The 26,288-nt window shown below is 29.8% G+C and overlaps 2 protein-coding genes across 3 annotated transcripts in view; one reads left to right on the forward strand and one right to left on the reverse strand.

Annotated features, from left to right (window-relative positions):
- The window catches only part of LOC136976052 (telomere length regulation protein TEL2 homolog), a 39,445-nt gene extending 30,676 nt beyond the window's left edge, over positions 1-8,769 (forward strand). For both annotated transcript variants that reach the window (XM_067271236.1, XM_067271237.1), the window contains 2 exons: positions 8,535-8,617; positions 8,680-8,769. In XM_067271236.1, the coding sequence (XP_067127337.1) occupies positions 8,535-8,617; positions 8,680-8,694 (98 nt within the window). In that variant the 3' untranslated portion in view covers positions 8,695-8,769. The remainder of the gene's footprint in view (positions 1-8,534; positions 8,618-8,679) is intronic.
- ebo (ellipsoid body open) overlaps positions 8,727-26,288 on the reverse strand; it is a 36,093-nt gene continuing 18,531 nt past the window's right edge. Inside the window, exons 2-26 of the mRNA XM_067271235.1 lie at positions 21,984-22,075; positions 18,190-18,277; positions 17,994-18,106; positions 17,688-17,885; positions 17,331-17,490; positions 17,133-17,249; positions 16,817-17,040; positions 16,513-16,739; positions 15,306-15,432; positions 15,111-15,220; positions 14,940-15,048; positions 14,774-14,866; positions 13,870-14,102; positions 13,708-13,800; positions 13,486-13,636; positions 11,706-11,849; positions 10,633-10,822; positions 10,406-10,561; positions 10,221-10,335; positions 10,086-10,145; positions 9,902-10,013; positions 9,673-9,831; positions 9,501-9,599; positions 9,202-9,432; positions 8,727-9,132 (exon numbers count right to left, since the gene is read on the reverse strand). Coding sequence (XP_067127336.1) covers positions 9,031-9,132; positions 9,202-9,432; positions 9,501-9,599; positions 9,673-9,831; positions 9,902-10,013; positions 10,086-10,145; positions 10,221-10,335; positions 10,406-10,561; positions 10,633-10,822; positions 11,706-11,849; positions 13,486-13,636; positions 13,708-13,800; positions 13,870-14,102; positions 14,774-14,866; positions 14,940-15,048; positions 15,111-15,220; positions 15,306-15,432; positions 16,513-16,739; positions 16,817-17,040; positions 17,133-17,249; positions 17,331-17,490; positions 17,688-17,885; positions 17,994-18,106; positions 18,190-18,277; positions 21,984-21,986 — 3,414 coding nt within the window. The 5' untranslated portion in view covers positions 21,987-22,075 and the 3' untranslated portion in view covers positions 8,727-9,030. The remainder of the gene's footprint in view (positions 9,133-9,201; positions 9,433-9,500; positions 9,600-9,672; positions 9,832-9,901; positions 10,014-10,085; positions 10,146-10,220; positions 10,336-10,405; positions 10,562-10,632; positions 10,823-11,705; positions 11,850-13,485; positions 13,637-13,707; positions 13,801-13,869; positions 14,103-14,773; positions 14,867-14,939; positions 15,049-15,110; positions 15,221-15,305; positions 15,433-16,512; positions 16,740-16,816; positions 17,041-17,132; positions 17,250-17,330; positions 17,491-17,687; positions 17,886-17,993; positions 18,107-18,189; positions 18,278-21,983; positions 22,076-26,288) is intronic.

Here is a 26,288-nt window from a genome sequence, read left to right on the forward strand (position 1 = left end):
TGTTTTAGTAGTACACTCAAACCTGTTTTTGTGCGGTCTTTTTTTGTGCGATTTTTTTGTGTGCAGTATATGAATTTCAATCAAATTGGTATACTGCACAAAACACATTGCACATATAAAAAATTGCACAAAAACAGGTTTGAGTGTAAAAGCTCATTTTTATTGTAGTATTTTTTCTAAAGCATTGTACATAATTTCTCCTGCAGTATTTCCTTTTAGCCCAACTAAATCTAAAAATTCTTCATTAATGTCTCAAATGGAAATTGCAAGTTGAGCTGTGAATTCTCAAACAAAAAAGCAAAAACTTTTGAATATTTTTCCATTTTTTAAAATGATTTCTTAACATTACCTGTTATTTCATCACTTCTTCTCACTACTATTTGCCAACATAAACTAATGTTAGCATAGAGCTGCTTCTGATCAGGACATACAGGGTGTTTCAAAACTCATGGGCAAAAATTTAAGGGGTGATGAAAATTGCTTGTTTAGATGTTTTTTATCATATAATGCATGGGCAGAGAGCAAGCAGTGAACTGCTAGACGGTGCTGTAATGGAAAGCATAAAGCGCGAATTTTCTTACACATCTGTCATTTCTACCATGGATTTCAGAAGGCATGGCGACGTACAGTAGTCAGGAAAAGTGGGACATGCATTTGGAAAAGGCAAACAAGTCAACTGCTAAGAGGTATCTGTTACTGTGTCACATGGAAGAACGAAACACCAAACAGATATGCATGTCCCCCTTTTCCTGACTACTGTACGTCACCATGCTTTCTGAAATCCACGGCAGAAATAATGATGTGTAAGAAAATTCGCACTTTATGCTTTCCATTACAGCACCGTCTAGCAGTTCGCTGCTTGCTCTCTGCCCATGCATTATATGATAAAAATTGCTTGTTTAGATGTTTTTTATCACCCCTTAAATTTTTGCCTGTGAGTTTTGAAACACCCTGTATAATCTCAACTGCTTTTTCAACACAGTCCTTAATTGTTTTTCTGATGAGATGCAGATTTCCTAACTGATCAATGACAATCTTTTAGCATCTGATTAATTCACTATTTGCTGGGAGGTTACAGCTTTCCCCTCTTTTCTTAAATATGACCACTTTACTGGAGACTTATTGGAATGTTTATTGTAATGCCTTTTAACATTATATTCCTTAAAAACTTCATAACCTAGTGTGGATTATAGAAAAAGGTTATAGTGTATAGTTTTTTGACTTGTTTGCAAATTACAGCTCTATATCATAAATTTCACTTAAAGTATTTAAAACTTTCTATGAAGTGTTGAGTAAAGTCAGGTTAAACTGCCAGACATGTACAAAGTGGACTCTTGATATTTAATATAACTACAGATGTTGGTATTTTATTGGGCTGCAATTTGAAAAAATTGTAGACTTATAAATTCCCACTGTCTTCTGTCTGTCCTTCCTTAATCTCGAGAATGGAATTAGATAGATGAAAGCCGATGTGGAAAGATTAGTTAATCAGGCCTCCTGCCCCTATATACAAACTGACGATGAAAATTGGAAGTTGTGTTATTTCAAAAATTTTCCCCTGAAAGGAGTTATCAATAGTGTCATGCCAGTCATTACCTAACAGGAAAATACGATGTAGAGGGGCAAGATACTATTAATTTGAGATGGATATATTTATTTAATTTAAAATATATGTTGATTAAAAATTGTAGCTCGGCATTGTGATGATAAAAAAAAATACAAGCAATTATTTGTATTATTTTTTTTTTTGTGACATTTTAGTTCAGGTGTGGACAACCCTCACAGAGGTTTAAATGCTTTAATTCTGCATATTATTTGTCAAATTTTACACTGAGTAGTCAAATTATTACTATGTTGTTTAGCCACCTTCTTTTTCCTGTAATATCAGCATCTAACTTAATAGTCTGTACCAAGATAAATTGCACTCTCAAAATCTAGATCAAATGTGATGGATGCTCAATTGGATCAAGTTGTAGCAAGAAGTTTTTGTCCATGATTTGTTTGAGGAGCACTATGACATGGAGAATTATCCTGCTGGAAGTATCCTTCACCATTCAGATAAACCATCAGCATAACTGAGTGGACTTAATCTACAGTGATATTTAAATACCTTCAATTTGTGTGGAGTGATTGCCCAGAGGCCAAACAGTCCCACAAAAATATGCTCCAGATTATAATGTTGCTTATGCAAGATGAGTCATGCATTCACGCTGTCCCTTATCTTCACCCTTCCAGCTGCATGGTGTAGTTGTAGTTGAAGACATGATTTGTCAGGCCACATTACTCTTTTCCACTCGTGTATTGTCCAATTCTCTTGTTCCCAAAGGAAGTTTTTTGGTTGCTACAGACCGACCCTCTGCTTCTGTAGCCTATAGGATATGTGCAGAAAATTGTATGTTCAGAGGACATCAGACTGTTTTATTACAGATATCCTGAATCCAGGACCAAGTATAGGACAAACAACTGAAAAAGTCTGTCAACTCTCCACTCAACTTGGGCATCCAGTAGCTGTTGACAACCATATACTTCTCTGTACACTTTGGTGGTGAATTACTAATACCACTGCTTCAATTATTCCATATTCAAAGTTCATCATGTCATGACATTCATCTCAGCATGCCCTCAGCATTTCCTTTTATATGGATTCAGGCATCTAGCATCAACAGTAGCTATAGAATGGTCTGGTGGTCATAATAATTGGCTACGCTGTAGGCTATATATTGCAGATCCAGTATTATACTGTCCTAAAGATTTTATTTTTTTTCTCTACCTACAAACTGTATGTCTGCTCTTAGTTTTGAGTGCTGATTTTGTCATCTTTTATTCAGTATTGTACTGTTATAACTCTCAATTTCTGGCAATTGAACAAACATGGTGGTGTCCAAGAAAAGATTAATATTAATTTGAAGAAATGGATATTGCTGATATATGTTAATTTTGCAAAAAAAAAATCATACCTTGAACATGGCAAGATCATTATGATATTAGCTTCGCAATATTAGTTTACATAACAACAATAGCAAAATCGTCAGTCATTAAGTACTGTTACATTTAGGAGACAATAAACTGTACATTAAGCCAAATTAAATATTTTTAAAAATAAGTCAGTGTGTTGCTGAACACAAGGTATGCTTAATAATCATGATGTATGTAGTACATATTTAAGTAAAATCACTGATTATGAATATTCTGGACAGGAAAAGGTTTCTACTCAATTCATTCACATGGCATCCTCTTAACAGAGGGTTGCAGTTGATGGACAGTTCTCCACTCTTCACAGTAGGCTTTCCTCAAGCTTGAACCAGTCCATTTTTTGATGTCTTGCCTAGGTTTTCACCATTCTGAAGATCCTCTTATTATATGCCCAACATATGCTGTTTTTCTTCTGGATGTTGACCATCAGGTTTCTTTCCATTCTAAATCTACTCATAACCTCATTGGTTATTTATCTATCCAACTAATTCTTTCTACTCTTCTAAGACACCACATCTCAAACCAAGAGGCAGTTAATAGGATAAATTCCTTTATTGTCCATGATTTGCATCTGTATGTAGCCAAACTTCAAATCATTGTTTTAAGTATTTTTAGAAATGTGTGCAAAAAATTGAAACTATATCTTAATACTGAGGATATTTGTGCAAAAGCAGCTTTAGCCTTTTTTATTCTGTTTTTAATTTCATAATTACATCTGTTATCCTCAGTTATCCAACTTCCTAGGTACTCCAGCATTTTTACCTTTATTATTTTCTTTCCATCCAACATAATTTGTAGACCCTTGTTTTCGTCTCTTGAGATTTATTTTCATTTGAAAGTTATGATAATGTGAACAAAACAAAAGAAGTGGGAAAAGCAAGATACCATCTATTTAGAATTTTCTGTAACCCTTCTTCAGTGTTACATAACAGAGTATTGCTCTGTTATGTAACACTGAACAATATCGTCAGCATATCTAATGTTATTGATAGGTGTAAAAATTAATGGACATCTTTTCTCTAAATTTTCAAATGCTTCTCTCATTATCCATTCACTATAGATGTTTAAAAAGTGTTGGGGACAAACCACATCCCTGTCTTATTCGATTTTTAATCTGAATCCATTTGGTATCCTCTCCCTGATATCTGACTATTGCTTTTTGACTTTTATAGATGTTATAGATTATTCTCTAACAGCATTTGATTAACACTTTCAAAGTCAACAAAACACAAATACCTATTATGATCAGTCTTCCTTTCTCCTGTAAGTCAGATCATTGTAATGGCCTCCCTTGTCCCTCTGCCTCTTCAGAAACCAAATTGTGACTCATCTGGTTCCCCATTTACGTAGTTTTCTATTCTTCATTGTAAGATGATGATAACTAAAACCTTTGAGCTATGGCTTAAGCTAATAGTTCTGTGTTTACAGTCTAAGGTGCCTGCAGTTTTAGGAACAGGGATGAAGATAATTTTCTGAAATCATCCAGAATATTTGCCACTAAAATTAGTTAGGATTCTTGTTTCATCTTCCCCCTTAGCCTTAAGGGATTCTTGTATTTCATATATTCCTTGTGCCTTTTAAGTCATACCCATTTGCATATTGTTCCATTTCTAAATATAATTGATTCAGGCATAATTCCGGATAAATGGAACGAATTAATATTTACAATGATATATAAAAAAGGCCAAAGAGATGAACCTTCAAACTACAGACCTATTGCATTGTTATCGAGCCTTCGGAAAATATTTACATCAATTTTAGCGAATAAACTTAATACTTGGACAGCCGCAAATAACTATAGGAACACTACACAATATGCCTTTGTGGACAGAGGAGGTACCCAAACTGCACTATTCATTTTAATGGCATCAATTCAAATACAACTAATCAAAAAGAGACATAAAGTCTTTGCTCTTTTCTTAGATTTAGAAAAAGCATACGATTCGATTAGCATAAATGATCTGGAGAATAAATTGATAAAACATAAAGCAGATGAACACTTGATTAAAATGATAAGTTTGTTGTTTGGGAGATACGAGACGATCATTAAACAAGATAATAATGTCTGGCCACCATTCACAACCTATAGAGGTTTATTACAGGGAGACCCTCTATCGCCGTACCTTTTTAATTTTTATCTATTCGACTTAAATAAATGTTTCCTTAGAGACGAAGATGGCATTCAAATAGATAACCAAATCATCCACTCAATCTCATACGCAGATGACATTGTATTGGTAGCTCCAACGGCTGCTTCACTTCGCAGGAAAATTCAACAAATATCTGAATATTTGGAAAATTTAAAAGTTAAAATAAATCCCAAAAAATTAGTTATAATGATTTTTCGTAATGGTAGTAATTTACCCAAAAAGCATGTGTGCTTTTATATTAAGAAAGAAGAAGTGAAAATTGTTAATGAAGTTAAATTCTTGGGAATAACATTCACACTTAATTTATCCTTTGACAAACAATATAAAAGCTCAATAATAAAGGCAAAAAATTTAATAAACAATCTGATAGTGTTATTCTGCAAAGCTAAAATCAAGAATCTGAAAACTTATTTCCAACTCTTTAATTCAATTATCATTAATTCGATGTGTTATGCATCTCCTATCTGGTCTACAGGTAAGTTCAACAAATTTGAAAAAATACAAAATACCTTTATCCGTAAAATTTTCCAATTAGAATATAATATACCAGGAAGTGCTTTAAGAATGGAACTGAGTAGATATAAACTAAACACCACATTAATAAAAAGGTACATAAAGTTTCTACAAAAAATTATAAACACTGATGACCTAACTACAAAATTATTGAATGTGTTATATCAAAAATCAAAGATTACAGATTTAAAACGAAATTGGATAGTTCTCTCGAAGATATTTAACACATACGGTTTTTCTATGAGTCTATTTATGGATCAGTCATACATCAATGAACAGCAAAATAAACTATTAATACAAAGAGTAATAGAAAACTCCATTGTCCAAGATATCGATGATATACAGAAACGAATCAATATAAGCTGGTATAAAATAATTTTAAATTACCCATCAAATAATAACTATATGTTGACTAATCTCTCATTCAATGTTAAAAAGTTTTTTATACAGCTAAGACTAAATAAAAACTGGATAAATTTAAACAACGAATTCTTTGACTACTCTCATACCAAATGCTCAAGCTGTAGTAAGACATTATCTAAATTTCATATCCTCTGTGAAAACTGCAGCGAAAATTGGATTATTCAACAATCAGATACTGGTCGACTAACCACTTGTTCTAATGAAATGGATATGTATAAGTTCCTTGATACAGCAAACATTAACACTATCTTTAAATTATATAATTATACAAAGCAACGTATGAATAAACAATGCAGTGTTAATTATTAATTAATCGTACTACATATTAGACAACTAACGTTCATTATATATATAGAAAAGTTCTAATGATAGAGGACATATATCCTGTATATGGTAATCACGTCCTTGTAACAGGCGAAAGCCTTATATGATAAATAAATTTTGAATTGAATTGAATTAAATATAATTGATTCAATCATTTTCCTTTGCCTGTTTGCACATTATTCTTATTTGTTTATTAACAATTACATATTTTTCTTTTTCTCCCATGTTATTAGCATTTTTATATCTTCTTTACTATCACCTCTGTGACCCCAAGGCTTCTTTATTTATTCTCTTTCTTGCCGAGGATGTCAACTGCAGGGTCTTTAATTTTTTGTTTCAAATCATTCCAGATTTCTGGGATGATTTTCATCCTTCTGTACTTCTGTTAGTTTCGAAATTTTGTGAGGAAAGACTGCAACAAGAAGACTTTCCTCACCACCTCTATATTGATCCATTCTTTTGCTATTTTTAGCCCAACATGCCAATATGTTTCAGCCTTATTCTTAAGTTTTGTTACCAAGTAGACTATGATCACTGTTGCAATCCACACCTGGATGAGTCTTCTTGTTAATTATTGTAGTTGAATAGAATGTAATCAATTTGGTTTCTTGTTTCTGCTTCTCTTAATCCTGGAGCTCTCCATGTAGCCAATCTTCTTTCATGCTGTTGGAACCAGGTGTTAGTTACAATCATATTGGTTCTTCTGCAAAATTCAACAAGTCTACTTCATCTAAGCCCCATGGTTCAATTACATTATCTTCTCTCCCTCTTCTGATGTTGGCATTCATGTCCCCCATATTAATGCCTACAACTTAAAAAGGAGAGATGTAGTGATTTTTTTTATAAATTTCCTGTCTCCTCATCTGAATGGTCATTTGTTAGCATGTATATCTAGCTCAATATATAGAAAATTTTCAATGAGGAATACTAGTTTTTTCAAGAAAGGACCGATGTGAGTTGTGCTATGAAGTGCAAGTAATGATATTCAGATGAAATACTTGGCTCATCAAAAAGAAATTATGTGCAAATGAATAGTTGTTTGTTTGTTATAACTATGTATTTATTTATAGAATAAGTGTCAAAAGCTGGCATTTCCAAATTTTTACAAGTTAAAATTGCTTTGCTTGTTGCTTGAACAATGGTGTTTTATATGAAAGATCTGGAAATGCCAAGGGGATCACTATGTTGTCAGACAACCATGTTCTGCAAAACAGGAATATTCTGGCATTTACAATAATTTTATGAGGGATCAGAGTATTAATTCTTTAGCAATGCAGGTTATTACCCAAATATTATTGATTCTATCTATGATGAAACATGCAGAATTTGATAAATTTATATTTAAGTAGATTAACAATGCAGTGCCATTGAACTAAATTTATTGTATAAACCAGGGCTTCTTAAACTTTTTTTATTCACGACCCCATTTATGATTGTGATTTTTTCGCGAACTCCCCAATATAAATATTTTGCAATATACAATGAAAATATACATATATATTTTGAAGATATATACAAATTTGCAAAAACAATAATGGTGTACTACCACAGTTCACTCTTGTGGAACAGAGACAACTGAATACACTGAAAAGCAACAACACTACACTAGTTCACACTACAAATCAGTGTTGCTGAATTGTTGTCTCGCTGCACCAGAAGTGACACAAAGCATGCCATTTTCAAACTCTCACAAATTATTTTCAATATTTTGCATTAAAATCTTGTGACCCATAGTTTAAGAAGCCCTGGTATAAACAGTCAAAGGCCTCTAATATGAGCAAAATGTCGTGTTTGAGGTATAAAATTTTATTAACAGACTATAATTTCACTGAGGTTTTAGTGAGAGGATATGTTACAAAAAACTGGGATAGAAAAGGGACATACATGGCTTGAAGTAAAAGATTTTAATTTAAAATACAGGGATCATTATGGAATTTATGGTAGTAATTTTTTCTGCAAAACCTGTGACATTTTCAAGCATATATTCTAGAATTACAACCTGTTGGATGTGCTTAATATTGAAAGTAACACAAAACAACCTACTTTAAGTCAAACTCAAAGTATTGGCAATTGACTTGTTGGTCAGGCCTTATACTAAATGTTTTTGGCATATTTGACATTAATTTAACTAATGAGATAATGTATTTTCAGGTATTATTTATAAAGACGATGATTTGGATTTCAAGAAACTTGCTGGACAGGTTCTAAGGTTTTTGGTGACAATTTATAAAGAGGTATGAGAAGGTTTATATCTTTGGTCAATAATTATATTGTAAATGTCTTATTTCTCTTTCAGGGTGAACTGTCATGAAAATCTGTATCATAAATAATGATGTAGAAAGATTCTTGTAAATACATTTATTGGTCATAAAAATGTATAAATGAGTGACATTTTCATTACTTTGATATAAATAATCATGTACAATGGAAAATTAGTAATTAAATACAGAAAATTCCCGACGTGTGTCGATCGATAATGTCCACGCGCCGAAGCAGATTCTCTTTCTCTTAAAAAATGCAACGAATGATTGGTCCCCATAACTGGTTCATTCCTCTAGTTTTCGGGACGTATAAAAAAAGCAACTTTTACGAGTACAAAGAATTTTTTGAGCACGAAACGACATTGGACATTGAACTCTGACTTCTGTCAGAGACCCAGAGAGCCCAGGGGTAGGCTCCGATTACAAAGATGATAGTAACGGAGGTCGTTAATAAATCTGTGCAAGATCTGAGTGAAAGTCGGCAAATCCTGCAGGAAAACAACGGAATCATAATTTCTAGCAGTATGAAACCATTCAAAAGAAAGTGACAAACTCACCTTTTCGTATTTGAAATTTTGACCCAGTATGGACTTCTGGCTATTATCTAACCCAGAGCAATTTTCTAAAAAGTGTGGAAGAAACACCGTGTAAAAATTTTCAAAATTCACTGAAGCCATGTTATAGATAGTGATGCAGATGTCGTCGTAGAGTAGTTCGTGCGATTTATATATAAGAGCTTGAAGCAGCACGTTGAGGAACTGGTTTATCATTAGGTTCTTAAACAAAGTCTGTGAGGAAATTTTTATTTTTTCAATAACAACATTAATAAAATTCAATAAAATAATCTAAAAGATACCTTATGATATAATTTCCATTTATTATTAAGGTTCTCCAATGCCTGAAGGTTCTGTCGAAACAACGTGATATCGTGCTGAAGGAATGTTTGTCCATAAGCCTTAAAAAAATAAACACAGTAAATATGAATTCTCTAGATGGCAGGAATCAAATGAAATCAATCAAAATTTTACCTCCATTATTTTGGTGAAGTAGTCAATGTTCTCTATGGTGTCATTTCCGGGTCGACTCAAATTGGAAACAATGTCACTCTTGAAGAAAAATCTCCAGTTGTTAACTAGGATTTGATATAACAATTCAAAAAGAACCTGCTTGATCTCAAAAGATTGAGACTGCAATGAAAAATGGAAGAAAATCAGATATCATGGAACACCGTGGAGTTAAAAATAGTCTACTACTCACGTCAGCTACAATGGGATATATATCGTTCATGCAAAAATTTAAAATGCTAATAAGGAATGATCTGAAACCAGGAACTGGATCTTTAACAATCTGTTGTAGAACTTCTAAGAATCTAAAAAAAAATATTTTGTCCATTAATTTGTTTTACATATAAAATTTGTGCAGATAGAAGTTTAAAAATTACTTTTCTACAACGTGACATCCTGCACTCCCCTCTCTCAAAATGCACTCCGTCAGCTGGTCTCTGTGGGGTATTAATATTTGAAACAATTAGATTAATTTGGTCTCTTTCAAATACTTTCAAATAACACACTATTACCTTGTAAATAAACTGAGAAATTTCTGAATGGTTTGTTCAACAAATGCAATTCCCATTTGACTCTTAAAAACTTTCAGTGCCATCAGAAAAAAATCTAAAATCTCTTCACTGACATCTGTTACAAATGATAAGTTGATTAATATTTTGAAAAAAATCACTTATTCTGTATAGAAAATGAAACGGACCTGGAAAGTTTAAATATATTGGAACTAAAGAAACTGCAATTTCTATATTTTCTTGAAGAGCCTTAAAGCACAATTGCTTTGTCTTTGTTGTGGCTTCTAGAAAATTCACAATCATGTCATGAAGAAGACTAATAGTCCATTTGATGACCGGTTTGGCTATAAAAAGAAAATCTGTAATTCTGCTTTTTATCTTAGTTCCATTATTAAAATAAGAGAAAAAAGGATACCTTGTTCTTGAACGTATTTGTCAATGCTAAAATTTGGCGCGTGTTGTATTTGTCTGAACGACGATGTGATAGATTTTACGAACTCTTCAAAACGCGAGTATCTGCTTTCCCACTGTTGCTCATCGTTAGATACATTTGGCCAGGGTAAGAGTAAGATGTTGGAAATGGAACGGTGAACAAGTTTCTGGCTCTAATAAAAAAAAAATTGTTTAAATTAGCATTACGGTAAAACCTGTTTAAGTTGACCACCCGTGGTTCCTGCACGAAATGATTTGGATACAGAGGCAAAGTGTTATGTAAGCTGAGTGCATACCTGACTAAACTCAAAAAAAACAAAAAAAAAAAAAGATATTTTTTCTGCTGCTTTTTTTTTACATTACTGTAAATTAGTAATGTGATAAAATATTTTTGCAAGTGTTTAATATTTTGAACACAAGTTACATATTTATGCTATGTACTGTACATAGGTACTGTACAGTACAAATATACTTTGAAATAAAACTCTATATCTTATAAAATTTCTGAAAAAATGTATTTAAACTAAACTATTGTGTGGCTGAAATTGTCACTCTGGAAAATTTTTTCCCAATAGTTTAGTTGAATGCATTCCTGCATATGATAAACTGCTTTACTGATCTTTGAATATCAGCATGACTAATTGTTTATTTTGTTGTTTCACATTTATCAACACACTGTCACTGCAACTAATCATTAAATTGTTCCTTGGTAGTTAATAAAGATTTTTTTTTGGTAAAGAGACAATAATTGACTTGCCAAATTTCTATTTCCGAAACATTACCATAAACACTACAAACTGATTTAAAAAAAAATAACTGCTTAGCAGTTACTGTTATTGAAAACAGGATTATTTAGTTGCAAAACTGTTTAAACTTGTCTTTTACCTACATGTGGCCAACTTAGGAAATTTTATAATAAGCTGACTTATTATATGGTGGTCAAAATTTAAGATCTACTTCTGTTGTCCAGTTTCTAAATTAATGCATTTCCTTGGAACCACACAACTTTGCACATTTTAATATAATTTGCTAAAATAACACAAAACTTAGACTTACCTCTAAAGGAAGATTCAATTTTCCTTGGCAAACAATCGCATACAACTGTTGAATTGACTCCAAGTTGCAGAGAAATGAAGGACGAATCACTGAAGTTACAGATTTCAGCAAGTGGCAGGCACTATGTGCAATTTTTTCTGGTACCTATTAAGTGATATCTTATATGTATTATATCAAATTTAAAATATTCAAAGAGTACAGTCAGTCCCTTTTATGGCCACAAAAGGAAGCATTCAGGACCATTGTAAACTGTTTCAATAAACCACAGCCACCTCCTCACATACTGTCATCTGCTAATGTCGCCTGATAAAAAGGAAGAAATCTGCATGTATAGTGATAACCACCCTGGTGTAACACACAAAAATGTTGCTAGATATTTTTCAATGCTATGGGTAATAAATCTATTAAATTAGTAGGCATACTACAGGAAACAATTTAAGCCAAAAATCAAAATGGATGGATGCTGAAAAGAAAGCATGAAGAAATGGAAAATGCAATAATGATGTGGATTGTACAGTACAAGCAAATGTAATGAAATACACAGTAACTAACAATGTTTTTAGAGAACAAGCTAACATAAGCTTTTCAAAGGTTGTGTTTGCTCTGTTTGGAATTTGTCAGCTTTTTACACTGATAATTTAAGTTCGTTCTTTTAGTTATTGCTTTTTAGATACATTTTTTTTTTCATGTACACAAATCCACTGATCCTTTTTTTTTCTTTTTGCTTTTAATTAATTGTCAATATTCTTCAATTGAGTGTTTGTAAGCTATAATTTTTTTTCTTTGGTTGTCAAAGAAACCAAAAGAAAAAGTATGCACAAACTTTATTCCTATGCTTAAAAAAATCAAAATGTTTATGCAACCACATAAGAATTGGTGATGCCACTTGGTCTCAATTCTATATTTAGAGGAATTGCTGTCCTACCATTAATATAATTTTTACAATATACAATATAATGTATTTCCCCTGGTAATGGACAAATATGTTTTTATTATTTATGTATTATATAATTACAATAGATTTTTCCCCTGCAAACTGCATTGTTTTTTACAACCATTAGACAAATATAGTAAAATGACTTGGAACTTTTAATTATAGTCATCAAATGCAGAAAATCATTGTATTGAATATCTTAATGATGGACTTCCAACAGATTTGATCTACACTATTAAACTTGTATGGGATGAACTGACATAGGAAAGTATTAAAAACTGTCAGCCACACACTGGCTTAATAGAAAACTAAGAACAATTTGTTTGCCTGTACCATAAACATCCAAAGCAAGTAATGCCTTACCTCGATAATATCACTTCCACACCACAACTAGAACCAGATGAGTTGTATGCATTGATGCTAACAAAGCTTTTTCCAAAATAATGCTCAAGGAAGTTGTGCAAGTGATGAGAAAAGAACAAACACACACAGAAAATAAGAATGAGAACAAAGAGAAAATTGAAGTAATTGTTACAGCAGGCTCAATATAAATGAAAAAATTTGACAATATCCCAAAGTGCTTCCAACATTTGGAAGTTATAAATGAGTATTTCATCATATAATACAAAAGATGAAAAACAAAGTACTCTGGAAAGATTTTTGTTAAAGCCAAGTCATAATAAATCATTACAAAATGTTAAATTACTTTCCTGTTATGAGTTTCATTTTCCTACATTTTCTGAGAATTTTCAATAAACCACTGCCATCCTCTCAGAATGAATGGCAATGGTTAAATGGGGCAGACTGTACTTATGTATAAAACTGATTGTTCTATGCATAAAATACCTTTTCATTTATATTTGTTATGGCAACTTGAACAACTGTAGTAATTAGTTTAATATACTCCTGTTCTCTGTCTTTTTTCTCCAACACCTGACTGCTGTACAGGAACATCCAATGAGAAAAAGCCTTGAGAGTTGCCAGTACTTGTGCGTGACTGTTATTGGAAAATAGCAAAATATAAAATTATTCTTCAATGGATGCATCCTATATAAGTGAAGAACTTACACTTCAATAAAATCAGGCTTCAGAACAGATGGTACTGCCGTTTTCATGTTATATGGTCTCAATCTATTGCTGTAAACTGCACTTTCACACAATCTACGATTAAATACTGATGTTAAAAACTCTTAATGAAATTGAAATATACAAGCTTAATTTCTAGATTACCTGGTAACTGTCGTCTCAGCCGTTACAAACCGTTCCTCAAAGACATTTCCAATGAAGTGATATTCTAGTCTTCCCAATCCTTGCAGGAGTGAAGAAAGATCTCTCAGACTGCAGTGTAACCTCCTGCACTCATTTTCTGCTGTTATCTGCAAACTGTGAATGCTCCCACAGCTATTTTGTACGTATCTCTCTAGACCTAGATAGATTTCTTGATTTTCATTGAATATAGAATACTAAAAATAACAAAATAAAATTATAAAAATTATAACAGAAAATGTATTTTATTTTTCATGAAAGTATTCTGCAAAGTTTGTTATTTATCATTGCAGTTTTTATATTAACCTCGTATACTTAAAAAATAAAAATGGAATTAAAATTTCAATATAAAAAAAATTACTACAACAAATGTAAACACGCTGTTTCTTACAAAATAACTGCACATGTCTTAAATATTAAATGTGCTAAATGGCAGAAAATGTATGACCTAAATACTGACAAAATTTATGTCAGAATCAAATTTATAATTAAAAAAAAAGAGAGAGAGAAAAGAAACAAATTGAGTACTTTTTGGGTCGTTTTTAATAAAATATTGTTCATATGTTATTAACACAAAAATTCTATATCAGCAGAATGTAGTTAAATTATTGTAAGTTCGTTACTTCTTATTTTGTCAATTCAAATTTATACTCCTTTCTGAGCATAGATATTAATGATTTTTATTTTTAATGCAAACATTTAGAAAATCTTTATCACCAAAAATATTCTAAGATACATTTAATAATTTGCAGTAAAGATAAATTTTAAAAAATGGTTTGTAAAATGACAATTTACTTGTGTCATATACAAAAGTTTAAGATTTTGTAGTAAAAATACTGTTATCAGTAAGTTATATAGAAAAACTTACCAATAGAGTAAAAACTTCAGCAGGTAATAAATCAGCAACTCTTGCTATGGTATTTAGACACTGCTGTAAGAAATGTTGCCATTCCGTCTCACACTATAAGATTATAATACTACTGTCAGTAGAAGAATTAATAAAAATAAAATAAAATTATACATAAATATATTACATCTTCATCTAAACTTTCATCATCCAGTTCTTCAAGATTTGATTGATTATATTTAAATTGTAATTTTCTTAAAATCTGATTCACTAAAGAGACTAAAGTTTCTTTATATCTGTAAGTAATAATACCAATAAATTTTTTTAACTCATCGTATATTTTACGATAATCTCTTACCTGTTTATGATTACAGAATGATTGGAAGGATTATTTTTTAATTGAATTGTCAAGTAATCTAAAAATGTTCCCCAAATTTCCAAACAGGAGAAGAAACCAGTATGTGTGGGCTGTTTGTTAAGTCAAAATTATTAACTGAATTAGAGCAAAATTAATATAAGTAATAATTTAATCATAATTTCATAAATACAATACCTGAAGAAATGTATATTTGAAGAGTAATGACAGAAATTCTATAACAGAAAATTGAGCATTGCTTTCAAACCTCTGAAGATGAATGTTAACAAATAATCTCAGAAAATCTGTAAATTTTTCAATGTAACTGAAAATTTTAAGATAATTTTACGTAAGTTTTTCAATTGATGTAACTTATCTATAATAAGTTACGGCACATTAATAACACAATTTGCAAACAAAAAAAAAATCTCATGATATTGTATATCCCATGAATATTCAAATTATAATATTCAAAATAATTTGTTAAAGTTATTCTTAGAAATAATAATTAAATATTGTAATTTTAAAACTAAAAATATACTTTTTATTTGTTTTGTCAAAACTGTGTCTTCTTTTTCTTGTTTTGTTTAGTGTCACGACTTGGTGAATTTATAGACACTGGGCAAATTCATCTATTTAATCCATAATCTTTACAGAGATGCGTTTTGGGCTTTCGCCCCTCTTCAGTCTGTTACATAATATACATATGTTGTATCTGGTGGACATCTGTCTGGCATCTTCCGCACTATGCACTTCCACACTAAATTTGCCAAGTCATGACATCAAACAAAACAATAAAAATATACTATTTAAGTATGTAGTTAGCTTTTCAATTTATATTATATGAGAGACTTATTTTTATTATTTAAATTGTAAAATATCTTAAACCTTAATTCAAAATTTTTTATTTGAAAAAATAAAATTTAAAATGAATTAGCTTTTTATTTTTCATTTAAATATATTAGGTGATATTTCTTAAATCAATTTCTGATTAGCAATAGATACAATTTGATTTATATTTAAAACATTCTGACTCTGTACAAATTTAGCATTGTAATGACAAACACTTGGTTTTCTTACAAATTCAAATAAAATGTTTTCATTAAATGTTAGTTTAATTCCTTGTTGTCTAATACAAAACTATTAAAAAATTGTCATAAAAATACATTTTATTTTGTAAAATTTCATAGAATATAATATAATATGTATTATAGTTAAATAATAATCAAAAATGTACTAATTGTATCTTTAAAAAAGTTTAGTGAATTATTCAACTTCAAATATATTACAATAAATATAAATTATTCCTTCAAAATTTATAACAGCAAATTAATTTTTTAAATTAATTTATTTTGTCAAAATAGTGTGTCATTAATGTGTAGCAATTATAATAAAATTAACTAACTTTTCATCCAGTTCAAGTAAACGATTGTTGTTTGTACTGGAAGTAGTGTTTTCATCTTTCGTTAATTGTTGAAGTAAATAAAATGTATACTGAGACATCTGAAGTAAGAAATCATCAAAATTTGATGGAATGCAATTCCGTGACATAATTTCATTTATGCAACCCATTGCTAGCATTCCCAATTCACCTTTCTTCAGAGTAGATTGTATGTCTTTTCCTGTCAGTGTCTAACAAATAATCATGAAAATGTTAAAAAAAAGATAATGATTAATCAATATATTGATTGAGAAAAAAGATACCAAACCTGATTGTGTGAAAGAAGAGAATCACATCCAAAACTGGCAAATTGGAAAATGGTGGTCAGAAGAGATGAATTAATATGCATAGATAACGGAATCCAGCTGAAGAAATGAGACAAACAATTTAATCCCTGAACACAAAGTTGATAAGATTCAGTATCGAGAATGGGTATCGATTGAGATAAATTCTTATTTGACAATGATTTGAACATACTATGCAACAAACTACCTGCAGAATAAAAACAATAAGTAAATCAAAAATTTATATTATTTGGTAAAATTTATATTATTTATTTATATGTATAATAAACCAAACTTTACCTGGATAAAGAGGAGTGTTGAATGGTGACAAATCTGAATCTTGACCATGAGTTGGTGATGGAGGTGGTGTTGCTGTTGCTAAACAGTGATGTTTTTCTAGGACCAAGTCAAGAAGTCCTGAAATATGAAACACAATCTTGTGTGTTACAAAATTACTTTAATAACAACAACTACTTTAAGTTCAATAAAAACTCTTGCCTCCAACAACATTTAGTATGTTTGGAACTTGTTCTGCCAATAAACGGTAAAGCTCTTCTTTTCTGGAAATGCTAATATCATCTCTAGGAAATGCAAATTCTTCTGACACTGTCTGTAGTAACATAAGTCCGAGAGATGCTGTTTCAGTTGATTGTACTAACTAAAATATTTTAAAACTTATTATTATATTATATTTTTAAAATTTAATTAAATAATTAAAAATAATGTTTTCATATTATTTTATTTAAAAGCTCAATATCTAAATTTGAAACATATTAAGCAAAGAAAAAACAGTAAACAAAAAACCTCCACAGATTTCTTTGAACATAAAAAGCATTTTAAAAAATTGTAATTTACCTGTAAAATATTACTGAAAAATTCTGGATAGAAATGTGGCCAATCTAAACGACCTATGTCAACATTTAACTTTCCTAATTTATTTCGAATGGAGAGTGGCACATTCTGATGGCAGGCAAGTAAATACTGGTAAGTGGCACTTCGAATTTCTCCTTTTTCTGTACCTAGCATACTTATCCATTGTTCTTTTATTATATTCTAAAAATAGAATTTTTAAAAATTGACATAGGAAAAAGAATGAGTGCAAATCCTAATAGTGCTATTTTAATTAAATTCCATTTGAAATAAACATTTAAATTTTCTTGCCTCTAATACATTAAGACAGAACATCATGACATATTCATTTTGTGTGTTGGACAAAAAGTATAAACAATGCCTCCAAACACCTTGTTCATTATTAAAATCATTCAATGAAATCTCTAAAAATTGTTTTAAAAAAAGTTATTTGTATTTATTATGTATATTTTATAAGTATTTAAAAATAACACAAACCAAATTTTACCTATTTCTCTTTTTCTATCATTTGATGTATTCTCATCAAAAAATTCATTCATCAAAGTCTCCAAAGTCTTTAGTGATTCATTCAGAGCCTAGAAAATATTATTACAATTACTTTAAAAATTTTGATTTAAGTTTATATGTAAATTGTGATGATATGATTTTCTGTAATTTAATACATTCACTACCAGTATAAAAATCCTTACCAAAATGCTAGAAAATGTTATATATTATGATTAAATGAAAAATAAATGTTAAAAGTGTCAAAGAAATTTTTGCCATCACTTTTCTCACCCTGAAAAAATTGGGCACAATGTTCAGTTTGTACCAATAAAAAATTAATATACAGAATACTAATACACAGCCAATGAAATATATTCTTTGAGTTGTACAATGATAAAAATATACTTTCTTATAAACAAGGAAGAAAATTTCCCTGAGCAATAATATAATGAAACTAACGACATATGAGCATCCTTGGCATATTGGTTATGACACACCAACAACTGCTGTAAATCATCAGGCTATTATTAGAAATAATAATTATAAATTCATTTGTAATTATAGAATATTTGACAAATGCCTCCATAATTTCTGATACTCTCTACAATTTTCAATTACATTTGCACACAATTGCAATTCAATTTCATCAATAAGTTTTCAAATTTCTGCTTTCAATTCAGGATAATTGTTCTTTTTTTAGTGGTGTAAACTTTGGACTTTACAAATCCCAGTGCATGGTGTCATATTGCACAATCTTGGAGGCTAATTGTGATTGCTGTTGTGATATGAGTCTTCCAAGAAACTTATTGCGACAACCTGTCATATGATTGTCCATATGATAGAAAACCCTCTTTAGTTCGAAATTCAAGAGACAAAATAATCGTGACATTGAATTATTGAGTTTTGAATTATCCAAGATTTACATATTTTGTACAATATGCAAAATGCCATTTAAATGATGTAATTTATTTAGCAAATGGAATATGGCTATATAAACAGAAAGCTATTTTCATTTAATAATTTGTTAATATTTAAATAATAATTACTGTAACAATAATATAAATAAATTGCAGGTAATAGCACATGTCCAGTGAGACATCACAGGTTGCTAGATAGGTTTTATATAAAGTAAAGCAGAATTCTTTGAAATGTGGCCCAAATTATTTTTAAAGTAGCTGAAAACATAGTAAATCACCCAAATCTAGTAGCCTATAGCCCTACAAATATCTCAATCTACTACTTCTAGCCAAATCTTGAAATCCTACAACCCAGCCATTTTCCTTGAAATAAGAAGAAAAGGGTAATCCACAGGTAAGGAAGGTGACACCTAAAAATGTATTAATGTAAAAGCAAAGCCATATTGATCAGGTCAGAAGTTGTTCTTGGTTTATAGTATGGAGGCATTTCAATCTAAACAGAGTTAGCATAAGCATATCACAGTTTGGACAGAATTTTCACTTCAAATTTCAAAGTAGTGATTGGTTTTATAAAAATAATCATAAACGCTAATAACAAGTAATCATCGTTAAGTCAGATCTCTCTCGCCATATTTCAAAGAAACCAAATTCCTTAACATGTAAATCTCTATATCTGCAGTCGGGACAAGTAGTACAATTATGAAGTAATGGGATTTTGAACTATCAGTTTGAATTAACGAGGATTTCCTGTAAAAGCAAATTAAGGTTAATTCTATTGATTTGAGTGATGCTGTACACACATTACAATTATACAAAAACTTATAAGTTATACTTTTTGTAAGTTTTTATACTATGAAGAAATTTATAAACTTTAAAAGAAACATGAAAATGTATAGCTTAATATTTTTAAGCAATATAGCAGCCATATGATAAAAATGTGGAAACAAAGATTTATTTTAATACAATTAAGTTTAATTTATTGAATTAAACTCATATTTTAAATTAAAGCAAAATTTCAAGTTGTTGCTAACATCTGATTGAAAAAAATGCTAATATATTTTAGTCAATATTGTCAAAATTTTTGAATTCAACAATCTTTTAATATATTAAAAATTATTAAATAAATCATAAAATGAATTTCTGAATATATATATATTTTTATAAATTTACTAACATTTAAACTTATATAGACTTACTAAGATTTTATAAATTTAAAGTTTATTCTGTAAATATAGAATAAACTTTAAATTTATAAGATGTTAGTAAGTCAAATCTAAATAAGATAAATCAAAATTTGGATTTTTTTGGAAAGTAAATTGCATTGAATGGTCATTCACAGAAAAATATATTTCTTTTTGGCCATGTATACATAGATGGGTCTTATTCTACTGTCTGTCCCTTCACACACTGTACGAGGCAAATAACAATTCCACACGGCGAAGTCGACCTTTCTATGGAGGCTACCATAGAAAGGTTGACTTCGCCGTGTGGAATTGTTATTTGCCTCGTACAGTGTGTGAAGGGACAGACAGTAGAATAAGACCCATCTATGTATACATGGCCAAAAAGAAATATATTTTTCTGTGAATGATATAATTTGTCCTGGCAATTTTTATTTTTTATGCATTGAATGGTATTTACAATAATCGTAAGTCAGAAATTCTAAATGCAAAAAGTTATTTTTTGCACAGTTTTTCTTATATATCTTGCACCAAATTATTTTTGTTCAATGTCCTAAAAATAATTATAATGTAATGATGGATTGTGTACTTTTGGTGATTATTTTTAGTGTTTTGATTTTTCTAAAAAGATATATAAACTTTTATTGCTGAAAGCATCAGCAATAGAAATTACATATTTCTTTAAAATTTTGATAGTTTATAATCTAAAAATTTTATAACAAAAAAAAAACACTCAACTTCTAAAAATTTAAAAATTATTGCATTATTCATTGTATGTCAAAAGCTACAGGAAAAACATGCAATCGCTTTAAGCTATATATGTTTCACTTACATAGACCTTTTATTTTAACTCAATTGTATTGTGAATTATGGAATTGGCAGAATCACCAGAGAGCATTTTTCATTTTGCATTTTTCTGTTAATGACAGAAAATGCACACATTTCTTAGCTTTAATATTTATATATTTTAAAATATTAATTTATACAAAAATAATGAAAAATTAATTAATATTTAAAATAAGAAAAATTTCAAAACTTTCCAAAAATAGGCAAGAAGTTACTGGATTTAAAAAAATAAAACAAAACTAAGTAGATCACTATTGCTATTAAAAGAAATAATATTAAAGAAAATTAAAATTATTTTTATACTTATTCAGGAAATTTATTTCTGTATAAACAAACAAATCCATGCATTGATCATAAAAATATACTCATTTATAATTATAAAATATGAATTTTGTCAGAATATATACAAACACAAATAGTCGCTAATTATATAAATTATCTATTATTACTTTATTATTATATTTTTCCCATTTAAATATATATATTTAAGTATATGTTTTATTTTTTAATTAAATTCTTTCCAAAAAATTGGGTCAGATTACAAACAGCTTTAATGGGTCACAATTTTAAATGGAAATGTAATGTGTCAAATTACATCAAATGAATTTATGGATATGTATATCTTTGATGCAATTTGATATATTATTGTAGAACAATTTAATAGAATAAATTGATTATATCTTATATCAGAACATTATAAATACAAAAAAATCATTAATTCAATGTTAAACATTAAAAGTTATGTATAAAAAAATCAAATTTTTTCCCTTTATAAAATCAAATATTAGTAAAATTTTAGAAAAGTATTTTTAAAATAAATTATAAAATTATAAAAATCAATTCACACTTACCATTACAGATCTTTCCTCAAAATATCCATCTAATAAATCATTTTTAAGGACTATTATAAGAAATGTTAGGATTTCTATTTTGTCATGTCAACCTAGAATTAAAATAAAATTCTATACTTCAATAGTATTCCTGGAAACTTATTAATTTAATAATGATAAATTTCATATTCTTTTTATATATTCCATTAAATAAATTAAGTTATTATTTCATCCACAAACTATAAAATAAATGTCTCTCGAGATAATAGCTCAGTTATCAATCCAACTAAGTTGAAATAGGTGTTACTAGGTTGAGAAATTGATGTCATAATCACAAATTCAAATAACATTTATATACTGATTTAAAAATTAAATATATTTAGAGACAGTTTTCTCATCAATGTGACTTCATTAATTATGGAAAGAAAGTATAATTCACAAAAAAGTTAAAAAAACTAAAAATTAGCAAAATAATTTTTTAAAATACTTGAAGTTTCATCAAAGTACATTTGATTGATTTACTTATTAAATATTTAAATTTTCCTTATATAATATCCTTATGTAAGTGACATTATTAGAGTAAACAGCAAAGTTACTAGTTAAAAATCAGTTTTTAAAATTATAAATTAGTTTTTAACTAATTTATAATTTTAAAAATGAATCAAATTGACATACAATAACAAGTTTAGTACATATCTGTATTAGGTATAAATAAAACATTTTTGATATATCTTAACAGAAATAGTTTGTCAGTAGTTTCTAATGCATGACTTCGACCAATAAGACACAAACCAATCACAGAAAAGCAGTGTAAATTGTAACTATATACTGTATTGCAAGTGTTGTTTCTCAACTACAGTTTCTGCTATCCAATTGTAGTTGCTAAGTTTTGAATTTATAATCAACATATTTGAGATACAGGTTCAACTATATTTATTAGACAAAATTTTAACATTGTGTAAGAATGCTTATTTTGAAATATACAATAATGGATGAATGTGCATGTTCTCAGATAATATAAAACAAAAATATTAAGAAATTTTATTTAATTTTAAAATTAAGTAGTTATTTTAAAAATAAGCAGTTGTTTTTGCCATAATTTTCTAAATAGTTAACATTACAGTAATTAATGTATATGAAAACAATTTTGAATTGAGATAAAATCTGTTTATCTCAAATATTTTTCTTGTTCCCATGAGATTCGAGATAGACAGGTTCAACTGTATTTCCCTAAACTTAACAGGCAATATAATCATAATTTTGGGTAGATAACCCTTGATGGGTTATTTACCCAAAATTATGACTTCACATATCCCTCCTCAGGATATATGTATACAGCGCCAGATTAAGCCTCTAGCAGGCCCTAGACAAAATTTAAATTGGGGCCCCATTTAAATAAGTTGCTTCTAAACAAATCTTATATAATGTGACATTAGCGTAGCTAGCATGGGTGACACCCGGTGTGGATATCGTGGTGTCACCCCAAGTCACACCGTAGTGTCACCCTTTTTAACTCTTTTATAAAACACTATTGAATTGTAATGCCTTCACACTCAAGCAACTTGAACGCTACATCGAATATGCGATGTCGCGACGTATAACTTTAGATTTAGAAAATAAATCATAACCATACATCAGTACTACCACCACAAGAGGCGGCCCTAGGAATATTTCTAGATGGTGTGAGAGATCTCATGGCGCACATTACTTCTGATGCACGGGTGGCTGTTGACCTTTCTTTTTTTTTTAGATAATGGCTAGTCGAGCGGAGCTTAGTAGGAATTGTTAAATACAGCCTTTTCTGTCCTATCTAATTTCTTAAATAATTTTTAACTCGTTTTGAAACAGAGAAATCTTCTGCACTGAAGCCGGGCCCCTCCGAATTACGGGCCCTAGACATTTGTCTACTTTGCCTATTCGATAATCTGGCTCTGTATGTATACCAAAATGGCTATTGAAGGCATTATCTCAAATTATTTATAATTTTAAAAATATCATATTCAATTTTATTGGTTTTCCCTTAATTGATATTAAATTCTCAAATATTTTTTGTAATAGCTGATGATGACCTAAAGTCAAAAATATTTGTTTTAATAAATGAATTTTGACCTCCAGAAAAAAGCAATTTGTTTTGTTTCATAAAATTGGTACCAGTTATCTTTGAATTGATTAATAATAATAATAAAATGCTAAAATAAACTCAAAAAAAAGTAAATAGAAAAATTTTCACTGTTTATTATATCCAGTGACACAAATTTCAAAGTTGATCATTCAATTCTTATTCATTGTAGAGAACTAATGTGTAGTATCAGTCAGCTTCTTAATCTAGCAAGCGTAACCTGGGAGGTTGTCATCACAGATTTCAATGAGATATTGGGGATGTGTAGTATTTACTCATACTCAGGCATTCTCCAGAAAATCACAATTAAAGTTTTTCTAGAACTATTAATACCTGTGCATAAGCACCATTCACGTGTTCATGGTGTGACGTGATTAGTTAAGGTGTTGCATGAATAGTGTTAACATGAGGATTCGAATCCTGTATGAGATGAAATTTTTTTACATTTATAATTTAATCTTATTGTTATTAAATTTATTATGTACAATTTTTATGCCATTTTTAATTATTGGATTATAAATTTATTATTCTTTATAAAATATCAGAAAATTCAAAAATTAGTTTTCAACAATTTAATGTTTCGGCACAAAAAATATACACGCAATAAATACTTATAATTACTGTTTCACAAGAATACAGCATTTTGGGTGTATTTATCATAAAAACAGTTAAAACATAATGGTTCAGTGCACCATGCACAAATAATCATTGCTACTTCATTCACACATTTCTTTCACACACATTTCATTCACACAATCTTTACATTTCATTTAATAACAGAGGGTGGAAAACAAACTTCATTAACATTTTTGAAAATATTTCTTTCACATGTTATTTAAGATGCAAACAATGCATATTTTAACATGTCACAAAAGACTGGTGCACCCAACTGGTTGTGAATTGAGTATTTTAATAGTAACTTCATGATTGGCTATTTCTCTGTCAATTTTAAGGAGATAGCTACAGAGCTAGTGCTTGTTGATGCCATAGGAATATCCATATCTCACAAATCAAATACAATATAAGCAAAAAGTCTTCTATAAAAATTTGTCTGGCATGTTTGGTTTTATTTATACTGTCCATCACTGGAGTCAATGGCAAATGAAGAGAGAATCCTAGCTGTCAACTTTAGTCACTTCCCTTTCTACATCAAAGGGACCCAATGAACTCTAGCTCTCCAGTAAAACCGAACCATCCATGCAAAAAACATAATCTTTGTCTAGTTTTCTTTCCTGATTAGATTAGGCCTATCTACCTACTAATACAAGGGCTGTGAACTTGCATGTTGTCATCCATAAAAATGATATGATCCATGGCCACAAGAAATGGATGAAAATATTACACAAGGATGTCATCTATATACTGTACTGCAGTCATACTGCTGCAAGGGGAAATGTGGAGATGAGTGCAGCAGCCGACAGCAGTCCCTGTCCAAATGGGCCCATCTGTGCAAGGATATCAGTGGGATGAAAACCACTAGTAGCTTTGCATACAATTGGCCTGCATATGGCCATCTGTAAACAGCTTGTTGAGATACTTCTCTTCTTGTCAACACTGCAAGGTTTGAAGCAAACTGATGTACAGTGATTGACTTGTAGTGTTGTGCTCATAGACAGAAAACAGTCATCCTGAGCAGCTGTGACTCTTGGATGTCCACTTACTGGTCTTCGTGACATTATTCCTTCATTTTGATATCAGTTCTACAGGTGGCTGAACAATTAACACTAGCTTCTTCTAGCTGTTGCTGGCCTCCTTTGAGACAACCTATTGACTCCCATCACTGCTGGTGCTCAGATGTTGTCTACTAATTTTTCAAAATTTGGCTATCTCAAGTTTCCTTCTGCAATAAAGCAGAGATATAGGCTCTGCAAAAATCAGGCCATTTTTATATCTGCCATATTTCCTTGTTAAAATTGTTGATATGCAAAATTTTTTGTGTGTGCTAGTTTCCATAAGTATACACCTATCATGTATACAAATTTTTTGGCTACATGTTTCTTTCAGAAATATGCTAATTTTTTAATATGTTACTTATCTTTTGAACAGCAGCGTATAAAATTGATTTCACATTCCTGATAAATTCTTCCTGATTTATATTTTATAAATCTCTTTTTTAACACTTAATTTTCTTTGTATCACATCCTCAAATCTTGCATCTCAAATGTCATCCTCTTCTAATTAAGATAAAGGTGAAATTTTGAGAACAT

Source organism: Centruroides vittatus, unplaced genomic scaffold (genome assembly GCF_030686945.1).
Source record: "Centruroides vittatus isolate TY-2023 unplaced genomic scaffold, ASM3068694v2 contig_393, whole genome shotgun sequence".
Classification (NCBI taxonomy): Eukaryota; Metazoa; Arthropoda; class Arachnida; order Scorpiones; family Buthidae; genus Centruroides; species Centruroides vittatus.